We start from the raw sequence: 26,272 nt of genomic DNA, 5'->3' as shown, positions 1-26,272 counted from the left end.
TGGGTAAAAAAAAAAAAACTTCTTTAGATGCATGGAGTGAAAATTAAGATGCATGCAGAAATATACTGACACATGAAGAGAAGGGAGTTACCTCACAAGTGGAGAACCAGTGTTGACAGGGCCAATTCAATCAGGGTGGATATGAGCCACTCCCAATAATTGATGAATGTGTCAATACCAAGAGAGGGAAAATTGCTTCTGTAATGAGCCACTACTTCTGAGCCACTACAATGTCCCTATTCAAGCCCAAATTAATGGTGTTATGTTTGCAAAAGAATTGTAGCTCTGCAGTTTCTCTTTGAAGTCTGTTTATGAAGTTTTTTCGTTGAAGGATGGCTACTTTTAAATCTGCTATAGAATGTCCAGGGAAATTGAAGTGTTCTCCTACTGGCTTTTGTATGTTACTATTCCTGATGTCTGATTTGTGTCCATTTATTCTTTCATGTAAAGACTATCCAGTCTGGGCAATGTACATGACAGAGGGGCATTGCTGGCACATGATGGCATATATCATATTAGTAGATGTGCAGGTGAATGAGCCCCTGATGATGTGGCTCGTGTGGTCCGGTCCTCTGATGGGTCGCTAGAGTAGATATGGGGACAGAGTAGGCAATGGTGTTTGTTTCAGGGATTGGTTCCTGGGTTACGGTTTCTGTGGTGTGTAGTTGCTGGTGAGTATTTGCTTCAGGTCGGGGGGCCGTCTGTAAGCGAGGACTGGCCTGTCTCTCAAGGTCTGTGAGAGTGAGTCAACACTGGTTCTCCACTTGTAAGGTAACTCCCTTCTCTTCATGTGTCAGTATATTTATGCCTGTATCTGTAATTTTCACTCCATGCATCTGAAGAAGTCTTTTTTTTACCCACAAAAACTTATGCCGAAATAAATCTGTTAGTCTTTAAGGTGCCACCGGACTCCTCGTTGCTTTTGTGGATACAGACTAATAGGGCTACCCCTCTGATACTTGGAAGAGGAAAGGGATTTTAAGGAGTACCCCTCCTGTGCCTGAGAACATCCTGATCTCCAGTAGGTGTTGGGGCTGCAAGTCTCAGCAAGTGATTGCACCTTCCATGCAGATTACAGAAGGATTCCTCTATCCCACTGACAGGCCCACGATGATCTCCAAGAGATCTATGGCGACTAGAAAATGTACCAGCATATGGTGGTGGAGAGTGGAGGGCCCTAGATAATTAAAGCCCTTTCTTAGGGACCCTCCATCTACTCTGCAGATCACGGGAATGCCAGCTGATGACAAGAGTGTCCTTATTGCCCTCAGAGGCAGATCTAGCCGTCCTTTACCCACCATGCTGGAGCAACTACTTCTATAGCACTTCAAGCAAGGAGATTCATGCTAACTGTGTCTCTGTGACCTGGGCAGGTGTTGGGTTAGGAGTTTCGGGTGAATGGTTTCCTCCATCACAACTAATGAACGTGTGCCCACAAGGCCTTTGCATGAGAACATGCAAAGATTTCCATAATAGCTGAGCGCGGGACAAGAAAGACTACATGTAACACAGATCCAGAGATTTCAGAGGAAAGGGTTCATCACCCCCTGTGAGGCAGAGGGAAGAGCAGAGCCAGTCAGTGGCAACAAAGGCTGAGGCAGATTACTGGGTAGCTGTGGAAACGGCCCTGCTCCGGCCTGCGGGAAGGCACTCATTGAGATGGGGAGGGTCATTGGCACGCTGCTGAGCGGAAGAGGGAGTGAAGCACTGTAGGTCATGGAGTTCATGGTCATCCCCATGGCCATGCCTGGCACTGGGGAGCTGGTCCTCATCTGATTGAGTGTTGGTTTGATCTGGTCACTGGTGCTGAATGGGTTTGTGGGAGAAGGTGCACTGAGACCTGTCAGGAGAAAGTACACAGCATCATCTGGGATACAGTCTACTAGACAAGAAGTTAGGGGATAGGGTTAAAGGTCAAGGCTAGTCACTGGCCACAAAACATACTGCTGTTAAATTCAACTGCTAAACCGATGATTCAGGAACATTCAGGCTTTGACTCAACCTCAGAAATTCAGACAGAAGACTGAAAAAATTAGCTTGAGAAGTTAAGTTCAAACAAAAGCCTCTGTCGTGAGTTTCAGGCTGACCTCCGTTTCCTGGCCAGGATCAGAACTTCAGTGTGGTTTTGTTTTTCATTATGATACTAAGGGCAGAGCTCAGTCACCGTAGGTGCTGCATGTGAAACCAAGTCATTGTGAAAACATTCCCAAGGGTCCGCACACCATCCTTCTGTGGCCTTCTGGTTCACATCAGCTCATGAGCCACCCGAAGGTCCCACCTGTCATCCTTACATAGCCCACCAAGAGCCTCAGGGTACATCTACACTGCAACGTAAGCCCGGGGTTAGTAGAACTCACATTAGCAGACTCTGGGTTTGTTAGTTTAGGGCCTGAGCATCTACACTCATTTGTAACCCTATCTCAGGAATTACTGAACCTAGGGCTTTGGCACCTACACTGCATTGTGCAGGCCAAGTTCAACCACCCGTATCCCAGACTTCCTAGCACCCTCCCCATATGTGGCTGCTCTAGCCTTTTGTTCGTGGTGCAGTGTGGGAAAATCTGACTGTCCACCAAACTTGGACAAAGAAAGCTGGCCCATGGGACTGTGGGATACTTTTTGCAGATTCCCAGAGCACAAGTTCAGTGAGGCTGCATTTACACTGCAAAGCAACAGGGCTTGAACCCTGGGTCCCAGGTTGACTCAGGCTCGGACCCTTCATCCTTGTGGGGTCCTGGGACCCTGGGTTAGTGCAATTTGTGTGTAGACAGAATGGGGATTAGGCTTGAGCTAGAGTTTGAACCCTAGACTTACGCTGCAGCACAGACATACCCTCCAAAACTGCACAACATCCTTCAGTGGCCTTTTTGACTGGGCCCTGTGCCCCATGACCTACCTGACAAAAAGGGATTATGAGTCTTCAGGGTTGTGGGGGCAACCACCAAGGAGTCCAAATTCACCAAGGAGGAGGCAGTTGGGCCAAGAAAGGACTCTGGAGTTTTACAATCTTTCCTTTCTTTGTTGGGGTCAGTAAGAGAGTCTCCTAAGCCCGCAAGATCAAAAACATCTGTGTTTTTAACTCCATTCTGCTTGGTGCTGGGAATCGGGTCGCCAAACAGGTCCAAATCTAGAACAAACAGCAGACACTTAATTGCATAACAAAGATGGGATGATGAATGTCAAGAGAACAACAGGCAGAAGTGTGGACTGCCACATGAGAGAGAAGCAGAACAGTGCATCCTGCAGACTGAATGCACCATAAGCCAAGTGACGTTGCCTCTCTGCTAACTGTTGTGTTGTGAAGAATCAGAAAGCACACGCTTGGATTGCCTTCACAAACGCTTCTCTTTCATCTGGGACAAACTCTCCTTAACACAGATTGTTGTTGCAGGGAGTCTAGCTCAGAAGTAGCAGTCTCTGCTTCAAGAAGCTGCGTCCTCTGTCTGCTCAGCGGCAGGTCGCGGCATGCATTGTTGCCAGACTCAGAAGACAAATGTCAACGGAAGTTTGCCCCAGCTGTTCCCAAGTATTTCTAACTAATGGAAAAACAGTAGCTTGCACGGACTCCGTCTTCGCCCATATGCAAATACTTTGGGATAGTTAACCCTTTCGTCAGATGTCTAACACAAAGATGAAATTGTACGACGCTATGACAGTGAGAGACTTTGGGGCCAGTAGCCATATGCCATGGTGAGTTATAATCACGCAGATGCATGCCACAATATGAAACAAATACACCCTCCCACAGAGCCCCGAGGAAGCTCTCACCCTCACTTGCAGACACACCCGCTGACTTCCCCCCTGTTCCACAGTGCCCTATTTGCTCTTCCGGCCCCAGCACCCTTGATCTGTTCAGACTCTCTTACCAACAGGGCTGGTAGGCTTGACAGAGGATGGGGCCTGTGAGCTCTCATGTTCCAGCTGCTCTGTTGGTTGTGGTGGTTTTGCAAACAAGTCAAAAGTGACATCACCTGAAGCTGAGAGGAAGAAAGGAGACAGACAGACCCAGAAGGGAAGTGAGGAGAAGGAAAACAACAGAGCAAGGACAGAGGGAATCAATTTTTAAACGGGTCAAAAACAAGGCAAGACAAGCAGAGATGGGGAGTTAGGGGTTAAGGAGAACATAGAACACCAGAGAGAGGAAGAAAGGAATTAAATAGGTCAGTGGGTCCTGAAGCTACCTGTATGAATGAGCCACCGCGTCCAAATCAGTGACCCATTGACCAACCAATGCCAGTGGACGAGACAGAGAAACTAAGCAGGCAAGGGAGGGCCCACTTCATACATGCCATCCTCTGCAGCCTGGCAGCTTCCCCAACTGTTAGTGCCTCAGAGGGCAACTGGAAGGTGTGTTCAGACCAATCGCAGACCTGCAGGGACAGGCACGCCCCGTGACTCCGGAAACCCGTCACCCTTCATTTCTATCCTAAGGCCTGCCCAGAACGAGAAAAGCTAGCAACCCAAAGAAGTGCCAGTGATCTGAATTCCTTTCTCTAAAGTAAAGAACCATTGCTGAGAAATACTTAAATTCTGAGCTCATTTGGGCAGGGGACATCTCTTGTGTTTGTACAGCACCTTGCACAGGGGGCCCTTGGTACCATAGCTCCAAGGCACAATGTCAATACAAATAATACATAAATAATCATCATTCATTAGTAACAAAGGCAAGGAAAAGATATTCACTAGGGGCCAGACTCTGATTTCATTCACATGCATTTAAATTCAGAGTCATTTCACCATGAATGTATGCCCATGCAAATGAGATCAGAATCTGGCTTCTTTTAAATATCCATTCCTCCACTGATTTCAGCCAAGTTACTGCAAGTTTACACTGTTGTAACTCAGATTAGAGTCTAGCCCTAAGAAATTTGTTCTCTCAAATATTCTTTGTCTGCAAATTTGTGCTTCTACACATTTGTGGCTCTGATTCCCCCGTGTGGGCCTTACCAGCACTGGTATCACACTGTGTAGTCCAACTCTTGTAGCTTTTTTTTCCCCAGTGGGACTAATGTAAATTCCTCTATCACACACTACTGTCCTCCTGGGGGTTTCCCCTTTGGGCATTGCAAGGACTTTCACCATACACTGGACAGACCTGATCTGTGGTTGTGTTATTCTTCTCCCAGGGGGCTGTACTGTTTTCACAACAACTCTCTTTTGTGTATAGACATGGCTAACAGTGGGTCTAGGTCTCCCAGTGTGCTCAAGATTTAGGCGAAAAACTGCTACAATCTCCTCCTCGGCAGAGGGGATCAGAGTGGAGCTGGCAAAGTGGACCATCAAAGATGTTCCCTGGTAAGGAAATACAAGACGCAGGTATTGGCTGAGATTTATTAGAGGATCAGAGGAAACTGGATCCCAAAAGAAGGGATGTGATGATAAGTATAGTGACGATGTCAGGAAGAATAATCCCGAGCTTCAAGTAGCAATGGAAACTGACAAAGAAAATGTGCTTCTCTTACCTGCCCTGGGAGGACTGTCAACGATACCTCCCCAAGGATCAGCAGCAGAAGTAGCATCAGCAGAACCTTTAGAAGGTGGGGATGCCTTTACCCAGGCATCTGCTGATGACAGACTTGAAGAGAGGGGGGTCTTCTCCCAAGGGTCAGAGGAGGAGGAGGAGACTATGGGAGGAAGATCCCAAGGCCCTGTGGAGGTCTGGTTGATTGATGCTGCCATCTGGCTTAGAGGATCCCCGGAAGCAGCAGGGATTGGAGCCCAGGGGTCTGCAGAGGGGACCCAAGAGGCTCCTGCTGGTTCCACATTGGACTTTAGACCTGGAAGACACACAGGAAGTTGTGGAATCCAGGCAGGGAACCATTCAAAGGCATTACAGAGAGAACTGAAACACAGCCAGGGGTGGGACAAAGGGGCAAATAGGTTAGAGAGGAGCAGGAGAAAGAAAGAAAAGAGCAGGTAATCGGGAAAGAAACGCGTAAAGCAAAATGAGGCCAGAAGGCAGGACGCATTTAGTAATCAGCCCATGTTTACCATTTGCAACCCTTCTTCCTTCATTTCTCGGTTCTGTTCAATAGACCGGGTGTGGTTAAAAGCTGCTATGAGAATGCAGTGAGTGAGCAGAGGATAAGGGGAAAGGGCAGACAGAGAACACAAACAAAGATTCTTACTGTTAGGTTCCCCAGAATTGGACAAGGACAGATATGGACAGGAGAAGGTTCTGCCATTCTCCCAAGCATCAGCAGATTGAGAGTTGCCCCCACCTGGAATATCCCACGGGTCAGCTGAAACACGGGTTGAAGTTACCGGTGCTGGTCCAAAAATGTCTGCCAGCTCCGCAATAGAGGACTAGAATTGTAAGGAGAAAAAGAAACAAGTTAAGGATCAGGGATACCTGCAAGGCCTCGTCCGATATTGCTCCTGGAGTGAAAGGGGCTACTAGAGGGGTTTTTCCCAGGTAACTCCAGACATCTCCCCATACAGACGCTCCCCGCTTACACAAGAGTTCCGTTCCAGAACCCTTGCGCAACTCGAATTTTGCATAAGTCGGAAACGTATACCCAACCATTACGTAAAAAACAAAACAAACCAACAAAAAAACTCTATTTCTAGCTTATGGAACTTTTTCCGTAAGTGCTGATTTGCGATAAGTCGGGTTTGTGTAACATGGGGGGCGTCTGTACTTCCTGCAGAGAAGCAACCTAACCTTAGATCTTAGAGCTGGGCAGGAATGCTCTGATCTAGCTTCTCTCTGTAGTCAAGAAATATGTCATTTAAAATCTATTCCAGCTAAAGCTTTAAGTGAATGCAGCAGTGCTCATGCACAAAGCCAGGGGGACAGCAAGGCCAGCTGAACTCTTCTACTTATGCACAAAACAAATACAGCAGAGCAGAAACAGGGCAAGTGTTTCCCAGCCCGTTCAAGCCCATCCTGGAGGGACAATCCAGGGGTAATTCCGTTTTCCTGGTTAGGCTGCCAATGAGGTGTGAACTGTTATGAAGAGTCTTTTTCTTGTTTTTTAAATCATGCAGACATGAAGAATTACACTGAGATCACCAGATCAAGTCACATACACCAGTGAACAGCCATCAAGTAATAATCCCTTTGCTCATTACCAATCTAGGATAGATTTGAACTAGAGACCAAGAGACGGAATGTTCTGTATCTCATTATATATCTCCCCAGCCCTCCAGACCACCAACTAAAGCTTTTCACCTGACTTTTCTTCATCTTATCCTCTTCTTCCTCCTCCTCAATACCCATGTGGGTCTCTTCCAGTGCCCTCTGTAGCAGTGAGTTCTCTCCTTGGCATGCCCTCACTTCCTGCAGTCAAAATGGACAGTGCATATTGCTGGGATGTGAACAGTAAAGACACAGGATAAATGATCACTGATGTGCACTGACTCTCTGCAGAGAGACCAAGGGCAGAAGTTGCTGTGCCCAAAACTATAACGCATTAGCCAGCAGCAGCCTTGTTTTATTTTACTGATGTATTTGCACATTTCATGATAAATCCACTGTTAGGAATATGCTGCACACAGCTTTAAGAGCAGTGAAAGTAAGTTTACAGCCAAGCAGGCACCAGAAGCAGAAGGACTGGGGTACACCACTTCTCAGGGAGACACCAAGCAAGGCAGAAAATTGTACAATGTTTAATACTCCAAAGGTCCGTTTAGAAACTCATGAAGTTAGAATCCAAGAAGAGGAAAGTGCCTTTTGATCTGCTGGGTGTGGGGTACCTTCTCATGCTCCTTTTTGCTCAGGCTGAGTGCTATCTGCAATTGCAATTCTTCATCTGTGCTGGTGGCTGGAGGAAGCGGCTGCTGCCAATGAAGGAGAACTGAATGAAATTGCTTCTTTGACCCTAGGTCTCTGTATTTGCTACCAAATTATCCCCTTTCTTGTAACCATCTTTCTTTCAATCCCTCGTCCGTTATACAGTAAGTCATTTTATTCAGCCATTTATCCATTCAACTGTTGCTACTCTTTCTTCCATTTAAATAGTCAACCATGATCTTAATGTCTATTCTTTCATCCATCCATCATCCATGCACCAATCAATGTGATCTTTCCTCCATATACTCATCGATCGGTTTTTCTTTCCTTTTCCATCCAGCCATTCACCCACCCACTGTTTTGTCTGTTCATCTACTCTTCTAGCACTCTGCCCGTCAATCCATTGCTGGAGGGGCTGGTTTAGAAGCTTCTGGGTTGAAACACCACCACTTGAAACCACAGGTTTGAATCCTGGCACAGTTGACTTCGCCCATCACATTTTTTTAGAGATATACCTCTATATATATATATATATATATATATATATATATATATATATAGCTTCTTATGCAAAGTCTTTGAGGTGAAACCCTAACACCAACATCCCATCTGTAATACGTGAACATAAAAGATCCCATAGCACTTTTCTTAAGTCCTCCGACTGTGGTGCCATCAGCTGGCTGCTGCACTCCACCTCAGAGGTGGCTGCACTTCAGTGACATTGTCTTGTAAAGCACTGTGGGATCCTTCAGGATGAAAGGTGGTATATTAATGCAAGATGTTGTGTGTCGGCTATTATTTGACATACAAAGACCTTGCCATTTCAGGCTCATCTGTGCCCTATAAGATTCTGTCTTGCATTGTGTTTGTGTTTATAACTTTTGTTTAGACTTTTAGCTGCCTGGCTTGTCAGGCCTCTAACCGTACAGCTTCCCAGTGACACTTCTTCCCTTTGCAGAGATCAGAGCATATCAAGGGCAGCCTTTGCAAAAGCTAAACACTTTGCAAACTGCTCAGGAGTTCAGTGGATGTTTCTGCTCTTTTATCTCCATGGGAACATCATAAGCAGATCTTCCATTAATAACACTGATAAAGAATAATAACAGCTCCTAGCATTGCTATAGCAGTTTCTGAGAATCAGGGAGCTCTACAGGTGTTACCCGTTAATCCTCAACACCCTTGTGATGACAGCATTATCCCCACTTTTCAGATGGGAAAACTGAAGTACTGATAGGTTAAGCAAAGATCTTATAGTGCAGGGGTGGCCAAATTTACTGATCCCCTGAGCCGCATACAACAATCTTCAGAAGTTCGAGAGCCAGGGCACACCTGCCAAGGCTCCAGGCTTCAGCCCTGTGGTAGGTTCCCGATGGGGCTTGGGGCTTCAGTCCCACTCCTGCTGAAGTCCTGAGCCCTGGCAAGTGTGCCCCACAGGGCTGAAGCCCCAAGTCTCCCCTCCTCACTGGGCAGAAGCCCCTATCCCACCACCCTGCTGCAGGCAGACATCCTGAGCTTCCCCGTCTTCCCCAGTCTGGTAGGTGAAGAATGCAGGGAGGGACATGGGGGGCTCCGTGAATAGCACTTTGACGGTAAAAGAGCAGCATGAGCCACAGTTTGACCACCCCTTTTATAGCTTATTAGTGGTACAGCCCACAGGACAACCCAAGACCTTACTCCCAGTCAACTATGGACCACGTTTCTTCTCTCACCCAATGATAAAACTAAACAGATTTATGTGCTGCAACAAACTCCGTCCCTCCTTCCATCTCATCACTAACTGCAGGACCAGCATGGGTTCCAACGTCATCCAACAGGCACACAAACAGCCCAGTGAATACTGCTACATCGCATGTTGGAAAATATTCAGATCTTGTCTTCGATGTAAAACGCTACCACATTGGGGGCCCCATTATACCACGGATCAGTGGGAGCAGGACCAGGCTGCATTTTGACCATGTCCCTTCATGCTGACAATGTCGATTTGGTGGACATACAGTTCGATCCCTTCTCCACTAAAAGGTCAAACATGCAGATGGGACCACAACTACCAGCCGCAACAATTCACATCCCTACAGGATCCTTCAGCAAGGCCTGATGGTCTGTGAGAACTCATGAGTGCTAAAGGAGCCAGGAACAGTGGAAGAGGGCTATTCTGCATGAAGTAGTGTGACCCAGACACAGAGGGTGCTCTAGAGTCCCATTACTTGGAGTAGGGGGCAAGTAGTCTGGGACTCTGGGAGGTCACGATTTTAGAAACAAAACAACCTTCCAGGAGTCCGAGGGCTAGTTAGACCACTGGAAACTCTTGGATTGTAAGAGTTTAAAAAAGGAAAACTTGGCTGATGTGTCAACGGTTACCTGTGAAAAGGTGAAGGCTCACCAGTTTGCTGCTGTTCCATTGTTTAACATTGGATAACTTTGTAGATATTTGTACATATTTTGGCCTTTCTGACCATTATGTGGGGCCTCTTGAATACTGTTGGGCAGGGGGGGAAGAAATGTCCTCTTTGCCTCCCCCATTCCCCGGTTGTGCCTGGCCTGCCTAGATGGGTGGTTCTGATGGGCTTCTCTTTGACTGGAATGTTCCTTCAGCACTAACCACAGTAGCTTCCTTGATAAGATCTGGGAAGCTACAAAGAGCCACATTTCTGGGACAAAAATAGGGACACAAGTTCTTTGAAGTCCATCAAAGAGCTTCCAGGAAGGGAAGGGTGGGAAATGGAGACTATTTTGCTCAGAAACAAAGATGGTGGCCTTGTAGGTAGCAATCCTATAACTAGCCAGGCACCCAGCAACTGTGGGTGCGTCTACACTACCCACTGGATCGGCGGGTAGTGATCAATCTATCGGGGATCGATTTATCGCGTGTAGTGTAGACGTGATAAATCGATCCCCGATCACTCTCCCATCGACTGCTGAACTCCAGCTCAGCAAGAGGCAGAAGCAAAGTTGACGGGGGAGCTGTGGCCGTTGATCCAGCACTGCGAGGATGCGAAGTACATAATTTTAATTAGATTTGAATACGTCGACTTCAGCTACGCTATTCTTGTAGCTGGAGTTGCATATCTTAGATCGATCCCCCCACCGTGTAGATCAGGCCTGTATGTGGCTCTAGAACAAAGAAGAATGCTACGGCCTAGAGCCAATCCTGGCACAGGAACAACCTCAACCACCAGAGGCTAAGCCAGGAGAAGGCGTTTGAGAGACATTTTGGTCCAAGCTTCATTTAAATATAGACTCCAGTGAGGCGGGAAAGCCCTGACCCTGGAGGTGTCACCCAAAGGGTGGTGGTGTCCCTTAGTGGCTTTGTCCTCCTCAAATATCATCAGTATCGGTAGAGAGAGGCAGTGCCAGTTGGTGTTAATCTCAAACTGTGTGTGTGTATATAAACAAACAGTCTCTGCCTGGAAAAGGGGAAGCAGATCAGCTGATAAGAGCTGGGGAAAGTACATGAAGGACACAGGCTCTAGGCTGGGATTTTGGGGCTGACTCTAAAACGATGAATATAACAGCAAGATGGGAAAGCCCCATTAAGTTATCTTGTCTACCCTCCACTCCACTCCCCCTGGCCAAGGCAGAATTGCTTTCTACGATGTCTTCCAGACCTTTGTCTAGCCTCATTTCAAATGATCCAAAGTGACTTAATTAAACACAGTCATGTGAAATGAACTTAGTGATCAGATGCACACACACTAGCACAACCGCATTCAAATCACAGCTAGAGTCACAAGTACACGGACCAGTTCTCCAGGAGGTTTGCAATTCCTGGTACAGAACCCATTCTCCCCGGGGGACACAGGTTCTCCCTGGTATCTGTCAAGGAAATAACAGAATCATTCTGGGGACATCAGCATAAAACCTTCATGGTTAAAGTAATAGACTCAGAGTAATTTATACATGAAAGACAGTGGGTAAAATCTGGGCCCCATTGAAGTCAATGGCAAAACTTCCATTAACTTCAATATCATCAGGATTTCACCCAATGTTTTTAGAGAAGCTGGATTACGTATGAGCTGTAGGGAGTCCTGATTCCACATCTCCAGACTGGACTCTATTTACCTTCTTTGAAACCATCTGATGGCACATAGAAAAGGACCATTCATCTTCAAGACAACCACACAGAAGAAAGGATTTAGATGCACCACATCTATCTTTCTGAGATTGTTTGGAATTGATTTAAGATGTACTGGTACAGTGCACGCACCAAGTCATAGTTTCACTTGCATGCACAGGATATGAAAGGGGCAACAACTCTGCAATAAATCCTCATCATGCCACGAGATGCTGACGTGCTGTGTCTGCATGTAGCAGCCAGTGAGAAAACAATACTGTGCTAGCATGAGGGTTGACAGAGCCTACAAATCTCTCTCTCATGCCTTACTACCACGATCCCATAGACTCATAAACTTTAAGGCCAGAAAGGACCATCATGCTCATGTAGTCTGTCCCGCACATTGCAGACCACAGGACCTCACCCACCCATTTCTATAATAGCCCATAACCTCCGGCAGAGCTACTGACGTCCTCAAAACTTGATTTAAAGACTTTAAGTTACAGTCTCATACAGTTACATTTACTCCAGTTCAAACCAGCAAGTGACCCTTGCCCCACACTGCAGAGGAAGGGAAAAAATATCCAGGGTCTCTGACATTCTGACCTGGGGGAAAATTCCATCCTGACCCCAAATAAGGCAATCAGTTAGACCCTGAGCATGTCAGTAAGACCCAGCAGCCAGACCCCTGAGAAAGAATTCTCTGTAGTGACCCAGAGCCCTCCCCTGCATGCGTCCCATCTTCAGCCGCTGAAATATTTGCTCACAGCAGTCCTGGATGGGCCATGTGACATTGCAGGCAATCACTCCACCCCACAGGAGGCGGCTGCAAACATTACCTTCTCAGCCTCCTCTCGGCTCATGGCTAGTGCAAGCTGTAACTGCAGTTCCTCCTCTCCAGTCGTCTGGGGTCTTGCCTGTTCCAGGTCTGAGGTGTGCTGAGGGGACGAGGAAGAGGCTGAGATAAAAAAAGGGGAAGAGTTCAGATTGAAAGAGGAGGAAGAAAAACAGAATCTCTGGAGTTGGGATGTTTCTAGGAGTCAATCCACAATGATCACCCAGCTTCTCCGCCTTGACTGGCTTTTCTGCTCTCCCCTCATTCCAGGGCCGGTGTAACCATTTAGGCGGGCTAGGCGATTGCCTAGGGCGCCGAGATTTGAAGGCACCAAAAAGCGCCCCCCAATTTTTTTTTAAATGGTTGAGCAGCCACTGCTGCTGGGACAGAGAGGGAGTCTGAGCTGCCGGCGGCAGCCAGCAGCCCAGGGTGTCCCCTGGGTCAGGGCGCCTCCGCGGCAGCCAGCAGCCCAGGGTGTCCCCTGGGTCAGGGCGCCTCCGCGGCAGCCGGCAGCCCAGGGTATCCCCTGGGTCAGGGCGCCTCCGCGGCAGCCCGCAGTCCAGGGTGTCCCCTGGGTCAGGGCGCCGCCGTGGCAGCCGGCAGCCCAGGGTGTCCCCTGGGAGGGGGCGGCAGGCAGCTCCCGTGGTCCACAGCTCGGGTGGAGCTGCCGCAGTCATGCCTGTGGACGGTTGGCTGCTCGCGCAGCTCCAGTAGACCTCCCGCAGACACCATTGCAGCAGCTCCACAGGAGCCGCGGAGCACTGGACCGCCTGCAAGCACCACTGCGGCAGCTCCACCGGAGCCACGGGACCAGCGCGCGGGGCGGCGAAATTGCTCTGCGCCTAGGGCGCTCAAAACCCTAGCGCCGGTCCTGTCTCATTCCCACCACCCAGCTCAAGCTACAGGACCTTCATACTTAGCAACTACCCCAAATGCTTGGGAAGCTCTCCTAGTGTCACGGACATCACAGAGCACTCAGAGAGACAGTCTGCCTCTAAAGAGCTGGAGTTTGACCACAGGCCTGACTAAGGAGAAGGCTGGGGATTGGGGTCAGAATGCAAGTGGAACAATTACCCCTCAGCGTGCTAGGAATAAAATTGTGTTTGTCGGCAGGGACCCTGCTAGCATAAGAATCTCTACACAATGGCAGGGGGACTCCACCAAATCAGGCAGCTTGGTGGGAGGATAGGAAACTATCGGAAAGTAGTTGAGGCTAATATTAAAAAAAGCAGCAGCTAGAGAAACATTTTAGAGTTGCAACCTCCTAAACAAGCTCCCGGTGTTCGAGATTGCATCTGTGTGGTGCTTCCTTCACTTCTGTGTTGTGAGTGCCTTGTTTACCCATTAATTAATAATGCCTTGAAGACAGGGAGAAATTCAGACTCTGTGAGATGTAGAGTCAGAGCCTTTGCTTTTACTATCCAGAATGCCAGCTACATATAAGGATGGCCCAGAGGAAGACCAAAGGTCACCTACCCCATGATATTAAAACAGAAAGAAAACTATGTCTGCTTCACAGTGGAGACTATTGGTGATGTGGCTAGAAAGTAACTGATATGAGTTTTGAGCCACTGCCCTAAAAGACAATGTTATGGACCGGGCTGTCAAGATAGATAAGAGCAAGCCCAAAATGTTCCTTCTGAACTTCAGACTCCCAGTGATCCACTTCCTTTGGATCAGAAATACCCGTGCTCTCCATACCATGCACGGTCTGTAGCACTGCAGCACTTACAATTAAAGGATGATGGAGACCCCCTCGGCCTGCCATAGTCTTCTCCATACTGCGATGTCCGCCTGCCATAAGAGAGCTGCTGGCTGCTGCTGATGCCCGTGCCCTCAGTGGACATGCGCTCTTTGGTTTTCAGGGCATGAGCCCTTTCCTGCTTCAGCTTCTCCTCATCCTTCAGCAGGCCCATGACCTGCTTGACTTTCTCCCGCACGTTTATACCTTGGTCCTTGCCGTCACGGTCTGTGTACTGGAAGTCTTTCAGAGTCTGAATGGTGTAAAGGTTCTCCCGGCACTGATGGGCCACCTTCTCTGATCCGGTTTTGATGAGGTAGTCCAGCAGGGTCAGTGCCTTGTAGACATGGCGCCAGTTCTTGCCACTGTCGTTCAGCCGCCTCCAGATCATCCCCATGATCTCTGCGAAAGCCACTGTGTTGAAGGTCAGATCTGCAATCTCAGACATCAGGGAGCTGGGTGGACCCCAGGAGTCATTGGAGGTCGCCTCACGCACCTTGATCTCTGCCTCCGAATAATTGTGCACAATGTTTTTTACCTGCCGGCGCAAGGCAGAGGTAGTCATGGCTGAACCTTGCAGAAAGTTCACAATGGGCAATGAAGAACTGAGGAATAAACAGTCTGGGACTCAGTGGGCAAGTCACCCTTCCAGCTTCACCCGTGAAAGAGCTCTAGCTCACCAGGTTTTATGCTGATCTGGAAAACAGACAAAGTGTTAAATACAATCACCGGTGAAAAAGGGACCCAGTTTGCATTCCCAAAGCACTTCTGTTGCTCTCTGGCAGCACTTGCAGTAATTTTCACCTTTAATGCATATCATCAAGACAGAGTAAATGTAATATGAAAAATTATAATAGTTCTATTTCAAACATCCTTGTATTTTGTGACTTAACCTTGCTACTTACTGCAGCTAAAGGCAAACAAGTTAAATTTTTATTTGATCAAGATGAATCCAAAGGAAAAATCACATAGAAAATAAATAGTCAGTTCTTATAGTTTCTCCAGATATCTCCTCTTGTATTCTGCAGAAATAGTTGGATCGGATTTTACCATGTGGTTCTGCTCCTAAAAGTAACTGTCTAAAAATGGCACCTTCTTCCCCCAAAGATCTGCTTCCTCTATATACTGTGCCTCACATAGTGGTAAAAATAGGTGTATACTGTTTTCTCAATGGAAAAACACTATGGGAGAGGGAAATGGATTCCATTCTGTCGATTCTACGCATCATCAGAATTGTTAACTAAGCTCCAGATGCATCTGCCTTTAGTCAACAGGGATTTTTATACTGCTGCTGATGTCACAGAAGGAAAAGAAAACAAGTGTGACTCTTAGATCCCAGCCACCTTTTTACAAGTAAACTCAGCAAATGAGCTTCTTTGAGAGGCAATAAATATGGAATCCCCTGCTGTTATTTTCCCAATCACTTGTCGAACTGTGATTCTTCTCCTGGAAATTATCCACGGCCTTCTCCTGTTAGAGAACAATCAGCTCAAGCCTGAGGATTAGTGCATCAGTTTGGCTAAATAAGAAACTTTCCCCACAACAAACCTCTACCCCCACACTCAAACTGACAATTCTCTGAGCTTGTAAGCTGGTTCTGGATCCCAGCAAGGGAAGCAGGTGCTGCAATGCATAAGAGAGCCTATTCTCATGATATTTCCTATCAGAAACAAAGGTGCTAGAGATGACAAGATTTCTGACCCAGTTCCGTGCACCCAGCCATTTTGGGTAAGCATCTCAAACTCTGGAGTGCTTAGGCAAGTCAAACTGATCCTAAGAATGTTGAGGTTGAGAATGCTGAGATTTTGAGAGACTCTTTATGCACCAGAGGCCAAATCATGGCTCCACTGAAGTCAACAGGAGCTTTGCTATTGCCTTCAATAGAGCCAGGGTTTCACCCCAGACTTTGGGTTCAGTTACAGTGTGATGCAGGAATTTTGTTCAGAGTGTATCTCCATCCTGCATCTCTGTAGAGAAATGACCGGCAGGTTCACCAAACCTCTTCCTCTCTTTCCTAGTTTCTCTCATGGCATTACTAAGGTAACCCCTTGTTCTTGGAATGGACACTGATGGGGGCCAGTAAATCTGAAGGTGGGATACACTAAGCAATACTCCCCCTCAGGGTCTGAGAACAGGCATTTCACAGAGCCCCTGTTGCCTGAAGCACAGGAAGATAAAGCCTGGACTTAGTATTTAGTGGTGTATCAGAAACAAGTTTGGTGGTTTCAGTCCTGTTCCTGGGTGTCCACATCTCACCCGGTGCTAACTGACCCCACTGTTATCAGTTTCAGCGGAGAAGCTGAATGCAGACTGGGTCATGGAGACTGGGTTACTGTCCAGCTGCCCTGGTGGCTTCTCCCAGTCAGGCTTGGGTCATTCTGGTGCAGGAAACTTGCACTACTCTTGCCTCTCCTGTAACAATAACCTCGAGCACTTCACACACATTAACTCAATTAGTCCTCACCGCAGCAGGGAAAGGTTGCAATCCTCTGTTGACAGAAGGGATAAGTGAGACACAGAGGTCAAGTGACACCTCGCTAGCCAACAGGCAGATCAAGATGAGAACACACAAGGCTCTGGCGCTGGCCTTGGGCTCAGCCCACCAGACCACATGACCTTCTGCTGCCACTGTGCCTGTCCTGCATATAGAACAGAAGCCTGCAGCACCTTTCAAAAGCACGACACTTGCTACACGATCTTTTTTAAACAAGTGCATTCCCCATGCGGGGTCTCTGTCATGTTCCTACCACGCTGCAGCCCACCTAACTGCTAATGTTATATTCAAGCAGAGGTAGCAAGAGAGAGGCAAGTGGAGGAGAAATTAATTTGATAGAGGGTGGAGGTGGTGGGTGCAGAAAGATGAGAACATTTTACTTTGAATTTTCTTTCAAATGAGCACAAAGTATCTCTCTCTCTCTCTCACACACACACATACACACACACACAGGGGTGCAGAGCAGCTAAGCCATCCTCCAGAGTCTCAGGGACACGATTTGCATGTGTAGAAAGTAACCCTCAGCCCAGTTGCGATGAAAAGACGATGCATGTTACAATCAGGTTTTCAAAGATGTGTCAACAGAAAAGAAACTGGGACCCATGTCTCTCCACCAATGGTAGTGACGATGACGGCTGCAGTGTAGACAGGGCACTGATGTTTTAAAACTGTCATTTAAATCTATTCTGAGTAACCTGCGGGACCCCAAGCTTCTGGAAGTGGGGGGAACAATCAGGGCAGGAGTTTCCCCTACTCCAGTTCTCTGGTGATGGAGGAACTGTAAGGATCCTGTAAGTTGTTTCCTCCTTCCTCGGGAGAAGGGCAAACCACGAGTTGCAGAGCTACCCCAATGACCTCTTGGATTGCTTGTGCTCAAGGCCAACCTTTGCTTTCTAGGCCCACCTCCTTCACTTCCCTGCTTTCCTTCTTGTGCTCCAGCTAACGTATGCTTGGAGCTCACCGCACTGCACTGCCCGCACTGCCCCAAGGAGGAGGCACAAGTCTGACCTGTGCTAGAGATCCTCTCCCAATTCCACACTCTGACTGGGTTTGTCCCTGACCCTGCACTCTCAAGAGTGCAGCAACACAGTAGTTTCCGTCCTCACCTCCTGGCTTGAGAGGGAACTGTTGGGAGGTGACCGCTCCCTGGAATTCAGTTGCTACATCTTGTTTTTATCCTTACCTTTCCTGAGTGACTCAGCTATAACCTCCATTAGGGAACCTCATTTTCTCCATGATGGAGTCGGGGCTGAAAATAGCTTCACGCGAACACACCCACGAAGAGCACACATCTCCCACCACCTTCCATTAAACCAGTCATGTCCTAGAATTGCTTAGAGAACACCTCAGATGAACAGGCCCTGCCTCTGCCTGGGTATGGCCTGGTTAACCCCATGGCCAGTGGTGAAGAACAGGCCACCCACCCCACCCACCCAATGTAGGCATCACACTCACTGAGGCAGAGAGAGAGGAATCCGCAGAGATGGCTATGGGACTAAAGAAGTTTCTTTCAAGACATTTCCCTGTATGGATTTCCTTTCACAGTGCAGCCCAGCTCAACCCGCTTACTGTCTTTAGATCTTAGTGCGGCTAAATGTCAGTAAAATGACTGCAGAGACAGCAGCACCCGACGGGGGTAGGGGGAGACATTCACTCCTTACTGCTTAGAAACAACTGAGCTGATCAAGTTAAGTCCTTCAGGATCAAGATCAGAATTTTCCCTTCTGACTGCAACAAGGTTATTGACCAAGTTCCACCTTCCCTGCTGGCGAACACTAGGCTTTTGCTGATTAAATTCTCCCTTGTATCAAAGCCTCAGCTCGGGACATTCCCTTCTAGCTCCCAGCAGGTTCCCTCTTCAGTAGAAGCCCCAGATCCGGACATTCCCAATGTGCCAACTGGCACCAGGATTGTCTCCAGTCGGCAACGTGAGCTGTCCATGCAATTATTTACCTGCTTGCAAAACTTCCCAGAAAGTTTTCAGTTTTTATGATGTCCAGAAACACAGGAACGAAAGAAGGAGAAAAAACAAAAGTTGGACATGAGTGGCAGCATGGAGGAGGCAGAGTGTTTGTGCCTGGAGCCCTGCCAATGGTGTTAAAAGCAGTGAGTTTTATCGAACACAATATCCCCAGGAATATAAAGGGAGTGAAACAGAAACCGTGTGGTAGATAAGGCAGCACCAGGCAGCCTCATATGGAATTACTGCAGTGACCTTGAGCAAAAAGCAGACAGGTGGGGAGAAGGACACAGTAGCTCAGCACTGAACCAAATTGCAGGGTCTCCACCAACCAGGGAGCTTTAGTGATCCCAGCAAAGGGGAAAAGAAAGGGCCTTGAGAGGCAACGAGAAAGAGACCAGAGCAAGAGGAGACAGGGAGAGAAAGGCAGGGAAGGGAGAGGAAGAGAGACAAGTAATGATTGGGGTAGAGTGGTGGGGGGCAGACTGATAGGTGAGAGAGATGAGGAAACAGAGGAAAAGACTCAGGGAGACAGACAGGGAAAGGGAAGATGTCAGCAAGATGAGGATGGGAGAAGAAGGAGAGACAGATGAGGAAGAGAAAAGAAAGATGGGAAAAGCCTTGTTAACTTTAGCAATGTGCACGGCCCTCTCTCTTGGAGAGAACGTTGCCCAAAGCAAAGAGAAGAAGCAGGTGAAATCCAAACAGCAGTCAGAATAACAGTGTGAGGAGTCAGCCTTCAGCAAAGGCTCCATCCGTAGCTGCTTTCCCCTGTGCCAGAGATGCTCCTAATAAACCCGCAGCCAGGTTCCAAAAGGCCATTGCCTGCCCCTTCTCAGTACGCCCCACTGGGCACCATGCTCACAGGGAAGTACCCAGCGCTGAGGGAGGGGAATAAGTTACAGGAACTAGGAAGGGGTTGGACTCTTCTTACAGCTGACAAAGATAGAAAGGGAGGAAAAGACAGAGCGAGAGACAGGGAGGGAGGGAGTCTGGCTGTGAGACCAAGGGTGAAACTTGCCAAGAGCCCAACCAAACACTCAGGTTCTGAGGAAAATCCCACCCAGCATCAAATCAAAGAAAGGGGCCCACCCTGACATGTTCAGGTAACTACATGCAAGCACACGCAAAGCACCCACTTACCCCCTTGGCTGCATATGCCTCCATTCAGATCTGCAATAGCTTGGGGGAACTACATAATCCCCTGGGATCTTCTTTTCCCTTCCCAGATGTCTGGAACTCCAGGCCCTTCTCCTGTGTGGAGGGTGTTTCACAGGCAGAGGGGCGCCACCACTTCAAGAGAACAAGGGACGTCCCAGGGCAGGTATCCCGAGGGGAGGCCTGGGCTGAAGTCGGCCAGCCAGCCCAGGGAAGTCCATTGTACTGAGTGGAAGTGGCCACAATGCTCAGACGACCAGTGCGACACCAGGGAGGGATGGGGAGGAGACACCAAGGGAAAGAGTTGGGTTTAGGAGCTGGGGCTACACTTCAAGCCAGCCCCTGATCCTGGGACAGCTCCCCTGTGCTGTTCTATCCATATGGCGCTGCACCCCGTGTGAGTGAACATCCCCCAGTCGCCCCCATCCAGTACCCTGGGGAGGTTGGGGGAGTAGGGGAGGCTTTGCCCTACCTCAGTCATCCTGGAGCAGCCTCATCTCAGAAACTTCAGGCCTTCCTGCAGGGGGCTGCCCGAGCTCTGTTGGGAAAGAAAAAAAATCCTACAGTTTTGCCAAACTAGTGATGAAAATCAAAATGTGCTTCACTGCAGTCTGAGATACTCCAGCGTCCAGAACATTCCTCCCCACCCCCATCCTCCTCCAACCTGCCTCCCCTGCTATCCAGGCACCTTCCTGCTTACCACAGGATAGCTCCTGTCCCTGGCTATGGTCCCCAGACATCCCAGCTCAGCAATGCACAGGGAGAAGAGTCTTACCTCTGGCACTGGCTTCCTCCCTTGTCACTGTGACTCCGAGCCGCTTCCCCCGCTGGGCAGAGTGCGATCCGCAGACGGTGCTTCGATCAGCCCTGATAGTGTTCCCTGCCGATGGCTGTCCAGGCTTGGTGCAGGTTCAATCCCAGAGTTCCTAAATCCATGCAATGCAGGAAGGGCTACATCCCCTCCTCGCTGCTCCCCCGGGGACCAGGCGGTGTGCGCTCGGAGGTGGATGGGGAGAGCTATGCTGTAGTTATTCCCTGAGACTGTCAGAAATCTCTCTGCTCCTTGCGCACTGCACGCACGGTGTGAAAGTTGCTAAGCTGGCTGGGCAGGTCTGTCTCAGCTCTAACAGGACACAGGCAGGATTGGCTGCTCTCATTAACCCCTTCAGGTCCACAGACTTCACAAAAGCTCCCAGTTCTTATTGTCCCAGCAATGATATGCCCCTGTGAAGCCTGGGGAGCTAGCAGAGAAGTCCCAGCTCTCTTTAACCCTTCAGTCGCTGTATGCAATAGGGAAATGATGGAGGGACCCCTTTGCTGAGAAATGCAGACTGTGTACAGAGGATGGAGGATGTTTAAACGCTCAGTCACTGTCCCTTTTGGCTTCCAGCCAGTCACTTTTTTTTTAAGCCAGTGTTCTATTGTAGTCCAGAGCTGCAGCTTCCTCTCGACTCTGCCAGCTGATCACAATGCCCCCCCAATGGCATCCCAGCCCCTTTTCAGTCACATCTGTTAAGATTCTACAGGATCTAAGTTTGGAACAGCTTCGCCCAAAGGAGCAGTTCTTCACTTTCAGTGTGTCTCACGGCCTTTCCTCAGTTGTGGGAGCGAGATTTTCGGCTTCCATCTGTAGTGTGGTGGCCCTTCCCTGAAGAACTACCAGACTCTGGCTCAGGGAGTGAAGCACTGAATGACATTCAAGAATAAGTCAGATCTCTTGCTGTCATCACCACCACCCACACACTCCCCCAGCCTTGGCCTACTATTTTAATCACTGACAGGATTTCAGGTTGTTTTTTTTTAATATTAGAAATCCCTGACATTGTCTTCATAGAGAATACCTCTTCTGCGCAGAGATATTCTTGTGGGTAATCAGTAATTAATTCCCTCCCATGCCCCCTGTATATGATGCACAGAGAGAGGGAGCTTTGAAAGCAGTCCCACGTATGCCCACTCCAAAGCCAGGTCAAGACACATGTAAGCAGGTTACTTATGCTGAACTGAGCCATGGAGCCAAAGGTTCTGCCTCAAGCTACACCAGAGAAAGTAATCTGGGAAGATACCTAACAGCCACCTCCTGGGCCACTCTGAGTCTCCTCAGGCTGACCCTCAACTCAGAGTTCGTTGCTGTCTGAAAGACAGCCTACCAGGGGAAAGGGAGGAAAGGTGTATGCCAGATCATGCTCCTGCCTGGGAATTAGAGCATCCACTCCCAGCATGAGTGGAAAAGACCACCACCAGAATCTGCTCGCATGAGCTGGCCAACAGAATCCCCCAGTGGAGATAAAGCAAGAGGAATACCATCTGGCCAGTCTAAGGCACTGTCTTTTCTTTATTTTCACTTTCTGTTTATGAGGATGTCTGTGTTCTGATGTTATATGGGATACAGTCATATGCTACCTATAAATTATTTTTCATACACCATGCTATAAATTATTAAATACTTAAAATTAAATGCCAAAGCATGGAGGAAAGGGATCCTTCCTGCCTGACCAGTATGGCTTGGCAGCTTGGGATCTAGATTACCCATTATCCTTTTGGCTAAATAAATGACCCTCTCTTGAGGGCTCATATTCCAATGGAAGGGCATGCATTGGGGCTCTTAATAGATTTTGGAAAGAATCCTGTGGCACCTTATAGACTAACAGACGTTTTAGAGCATGAGCTTTCGTGGGTGAATACCCACTTCCTCAGATGCATGTAATGGAAATATCCAGGGGCAGGTATATATATGTGTGCTAGCAAGCAAGCTAGAGATAACGAGGTCAGTTCAATCAGGGGGGATGAGGCCCTCTTCTAGCAGTTGAGGTGTGAAAACCAAGAGAGGAGAAACTGGTTCTGTAGATTTTGTCATCTGAACACAGCCAGGCCCTACAAGGGTGTTTTCCCCTGAAAGGATAAGTACCAAGCTACTCTGGACAGCAACCAAGTCTGCAACTGTAGAGCAGATAGGATGAAATGGACACTACCACACGGTAAGTGGAAGCCAAAAATCTAGTTCCCACGCCTGTTAGGAGAAAATGGGACACAATGAAAATGAAGGGCTGCTCCTTGCCCAGCCTGCTCAGCAAAAGACACACACCTTCAGTTCAGTGCTGTAAGGAAATATAAACTGCTCCTTGAGACAACATGCTACTAAAAACTACTAGCAAATGCTGATAGACACCAAAGGCTGGAGGAAAACAACTCAGCAAAAAGAATGGCTACTTACCATGCATTCACTGTGGTTCTTTGAGATGGTGTTGGCAGTGAAGATCCCACTGTGGGCATGCATGGGGCCCAAATGTGCAAGATCCAAGTTTTTGCACAGTGGTCACCTCATGCTCCCATGCAAGGGCATATAGGGCAGAATGGCCATCACCCTGCCTCACAATGCAAAGCCTAGGGTTGCCGAGGACTCTGAAAAAGTGAGGGATGGAGGGTGGGTCATGGGATCTGCACCAACTACATCTCAAAGAGCCACAATGACTGCACAATAGATAACTGTTCCTTCTTTGAGCATATGTCAGTGGGAATCCCTCTGTAGGTCACTGGCAAACAGTGTGCCCTTAAGATGGTGGGAATGAGGCGTCTCAGCTGCATTAGTTGAATAGTGATTGTAGCACTGTTCTCCTGAGGTTAGCATCCAACCTAGCAGCTAAGTCCAGTGTGTAATGTCTGACAAAGGTCAATGAGTTACTCCATGCTGTTGCCCTACAGATTTAGGATATTGCCACATTCCTGGAGTAGGTGGAAGATGTCACTTGAGTTCTGGTGGAATGAACCTTAACATCCAAAAGGAGAGATACTAGCCAACTAGTAACATATTGAGATGGCATGTATTATGCTCTGGTATATTCTCTGTGATGAATCACCTGATTTTATGAGTGGTTGGCTATGGCTCCAGATAAACAAGGAGCCAGTCTGGATGGGTTTGTTCTGTCAGTGTAATAAATAAGATTCTGGCGACATGCAATTTCTTTTTTGGTACAGAATGAGGTTTCAGGAAGAAGATAGGTTGATTAACTGATTGGTTCAAATGGAATTCCAAGACCATCTTCTGGATGAACATAGAATGAGATTTCAACCCACCTTGTCTCTGAGTAAGGTCATAGGAAAGTTCAGCCATGAATGCTTGCAACTGACTAACTCTCCCAGCCAGAATTATGACAATTAGAAAGACTGCCTGGAGAGTGAGACAGTGTAATGAGTGTTCTGAAAGAGCCTCAGAGGGAGGCTCCATAAGATTCCGGAGGACAATATTGATTTCCCATGCAAGGTTCTCTGACCTATGGGGAAACATGTAACAGGCTTTTGAGACACTTTGATCCTGTTGGGTGCAAGATGACTGAGCACGACTATAAAGAAGGATGGCAGCTAAAATTGCTGCCAGGTGGAGCTTAACAGAGCTGAACAAAAGGCAAAGTGTTTTAAATGCAATAAGTAGTCAAAGATCTTCAACATCAGAACCTGCTCTGAGTCCAGGTTGTGTTGGGTTATCACATTGAGATTCTTTCCCATTTCAAGGGGGGAAAGTCTTTCTTGTAGCCTTCTTCGTACTTTGTATCAGGATCACCTGAACCTATAAGGAACAGTCTTTTTTCAGTAGTACTCAGCCAGCCAACATCCAGTGACTAGGGGTCTGGATGAAGTATCTGACCATGGTTCTGAGATACTGGGACCAGGCGGTCTGGGAGCTGGTTAGGAGGCCAGATGGGCATCTGTAGTCGGTCTGTCAGCCATAACTGTCTCGACCAGTAAGGAGCTACAAGAATGAGTGTGGCTCTATCCATCCTGATCTTGGATATCACCCTATGAATCAGTGGGAAGGCATGTAAGAGGCCTTGATTCTATGGCAGAAGGAAGGCATCTCTTAATGATTCAGGGTTCATGCGCTTTCTGCAGCAAAAGTTCTGACTCTTGGCACTATCCTTGATCTGCGATCAGAGTCCCCCATCGATAGAACACTGGCTCTGTGATGAACCTTGGCAGTGATTACTCATGGTTGGTGACAGACTGTCTGCTTAGGTAGTCTATTAGATTGCTGCTGACTCCCAGGAGATGAAGAACAACTAGAGTTATCCCGGGCTGGTGACACCACATTCCGAGCTTGGTAGCTTCCTGGCAGAGGGGTGATGAGCTGGCACCTCCTTGCTTGTTTACTTAGTACATTACAGTTGTGTTGTCTGGCAGAATCTGCACTGTTGGATTTTATAGAACACCTCAGGATACCATATAAGGTAGCCATATGACTCTGATTTCCAGGATGTTTATGCCCAGTGGAAAGGGGCAAGGCAGCTTCCGAAGGTCATGGTAGGCTCAGACATGGCTCTGGTGTGGCTCCTAACATTCCCATCAAACCTGCTGCCGCTAGGAGGATGCTGGGTGTATGACCGAGGAGGATGGGTGCCTCCTGAAGCAAGAGAGTCTCCTCCTAAGTGGGCAGTCAGCTCTTACCACTTGTTAGCTCTGCAGATAGAAGGGTGTTCTCTGCCTCTGTTGAGGCTAGCACTTGTAAGGGCTTATGTCAGAAAAGGAATTTATTCAAATACAATGAATCATCTCAGATAATACAGGTGTTACTGTGTGCACGCATATATAATATTAGCTACAGTGCATTCAACCTTTCACTCAAGAATCTCAAGGCATGTTGCAAATGTAAATTAATATAGATATTGATATATTTTCTTCATAATGCCAAAGCCTTTTCTAGTGCACAGAGTCCAGCTGCTTTAATGGGGAGGCTGCACGTTTCTGAAACAAGGTGCCAAGCTGAGATAGACTATATCCCAGCTTCCTCTGGATTTGAAAAAATGTCCTGAAGCCAAGGCTAAATGGTGTGGGTGTGGCATTAAGAAATGATAAGTTTCCACAAAAAGATGCCATGGTAACTGACAGACACGCCAGGAAATCCAGACAGAGGTGGCAGCAGGGGAAACAGGCAGACACATATGGAGAACAAACCAGCACACAAGGAGAGAGGATGATCAGATAGAGACTAACAGGGCTAAGTCCTGCTCTTTTCACTCACAGGGTCAATTCCATTGATTCTGATTCCAATGGGACTAGCTCTGGGAGTAAGGGGAATAAGAGTTGCCCGCTTGTGAGACACTGATACATTGAGATGGCCAAAGAGAGAGACATATGCGAAGATCAACAAAAGGGAGAACACTATATAAACAGGAGAAAGAAAGGGGAAAAGGCAGGTGACTGAATTGTAGCACTTTTACATTGGAATCCTGTCTCACTCCTGTGTGGGATAATGATTTCATACCCAGGCAGGGGAGTGCTGCTTTTATCTCCACTAGCAACGTACTAC

General features: G+C 47.9%; 1 protein-coding gene across 3 annotated transcripts; it reads right to left on the bottom strand.

The window, feature by feature from the left end:
* Window positions 1–890: 890 nt before the first annotated feature.
* On the bottom strand, window positions 891–21,416 carry EPN3 (epsin 3). 3 transcript variants are annotated; one of them, XM_030534965.1, is made up of 11 exons: window positions 20,750–21,416; window positions 20,447–20,512; window positions 14,354–15,058; window positions 12,626–12,744; window positions 7,699–7,782; window positions 7,175–7,282; window positions 6,222–6,306; window positions 5,463–5,777; window positions 3,867–3,977; window positions 2,897–3,127; window positions 891–1,840 (listed from the first exon to the last, which is right to left on the bottom strand). In XM_030534965.1, the coding sequence occupies exons 3-11, from the start codon at window positions 14,925–14,927 to the stop codon at window positions 1,524–1,526; spliced, it is 1,944 nt and encodes a 647-aa protein (XP_030390825.1). In that variant the 5' UTR covers window positions 14,928–15,058; window positions 20,447–20,512; window positions 20,750–21,416; the 3' UTR covers window positions 891–1,523. The 3 variants fall into 3 exon arrangements, with proteins under 3 accessions (XP_030390825.1, XP_030390827.1, XP_030390826.1); XM_030534967.1 differs by lacking the exon at window positions 3,867–3,977; XM_030534966.1 differs by lacking the exon at window positions 7,699–7,782 and having other exon boundaries at window positions 20,750–21,413.
* Window positions 21,417–26,272: the final 4,856 nt, after the last annotated feature.

The sequence above is a fragment of the Gopherus evgoodei genome, chromosome 15 (genome assembly GCF_007399415.2).
Source record: "Gopherus evgoodei ecotype Sinaloan lineage chromosome 15, rGopEvg1_v1.p, whole genome shotgun sequence".
NCBI lineage: Eukaryota > Metazoa > Chordata > Testudines > Testudinidae > Gopherus > Gopherus evgoodei.
This window is presented reverse-complemented; position numbering and strand designations above follow the sequence as displayed.

Excerpts from the sequence above, each read along its gene's own strand:
- EPN3 (XM_030534965.1), bottom strand. The coding sequence starts at position 14,927 with ATGACTACCTCTGCCTTGCGCCGGCAGGTAAAAAACATTGTGCACAAT. Across the intron at positions 12,745-14,353 it reads GTCTCCATCATCCTTTAATT|CCTCTTCCTCGTCCCCTCAG; the intron begins GTAAGTGCTGCA and ends TTTTTATCTCAG. Across the intron at positions 6,307-7,174 it reads ATAAGATGAAGAAAAGTCAG|TCCTCTATTGCGGAGCTGGC; the intron begins GTGAAAAGCTTT and ends TTACAATTCTAG.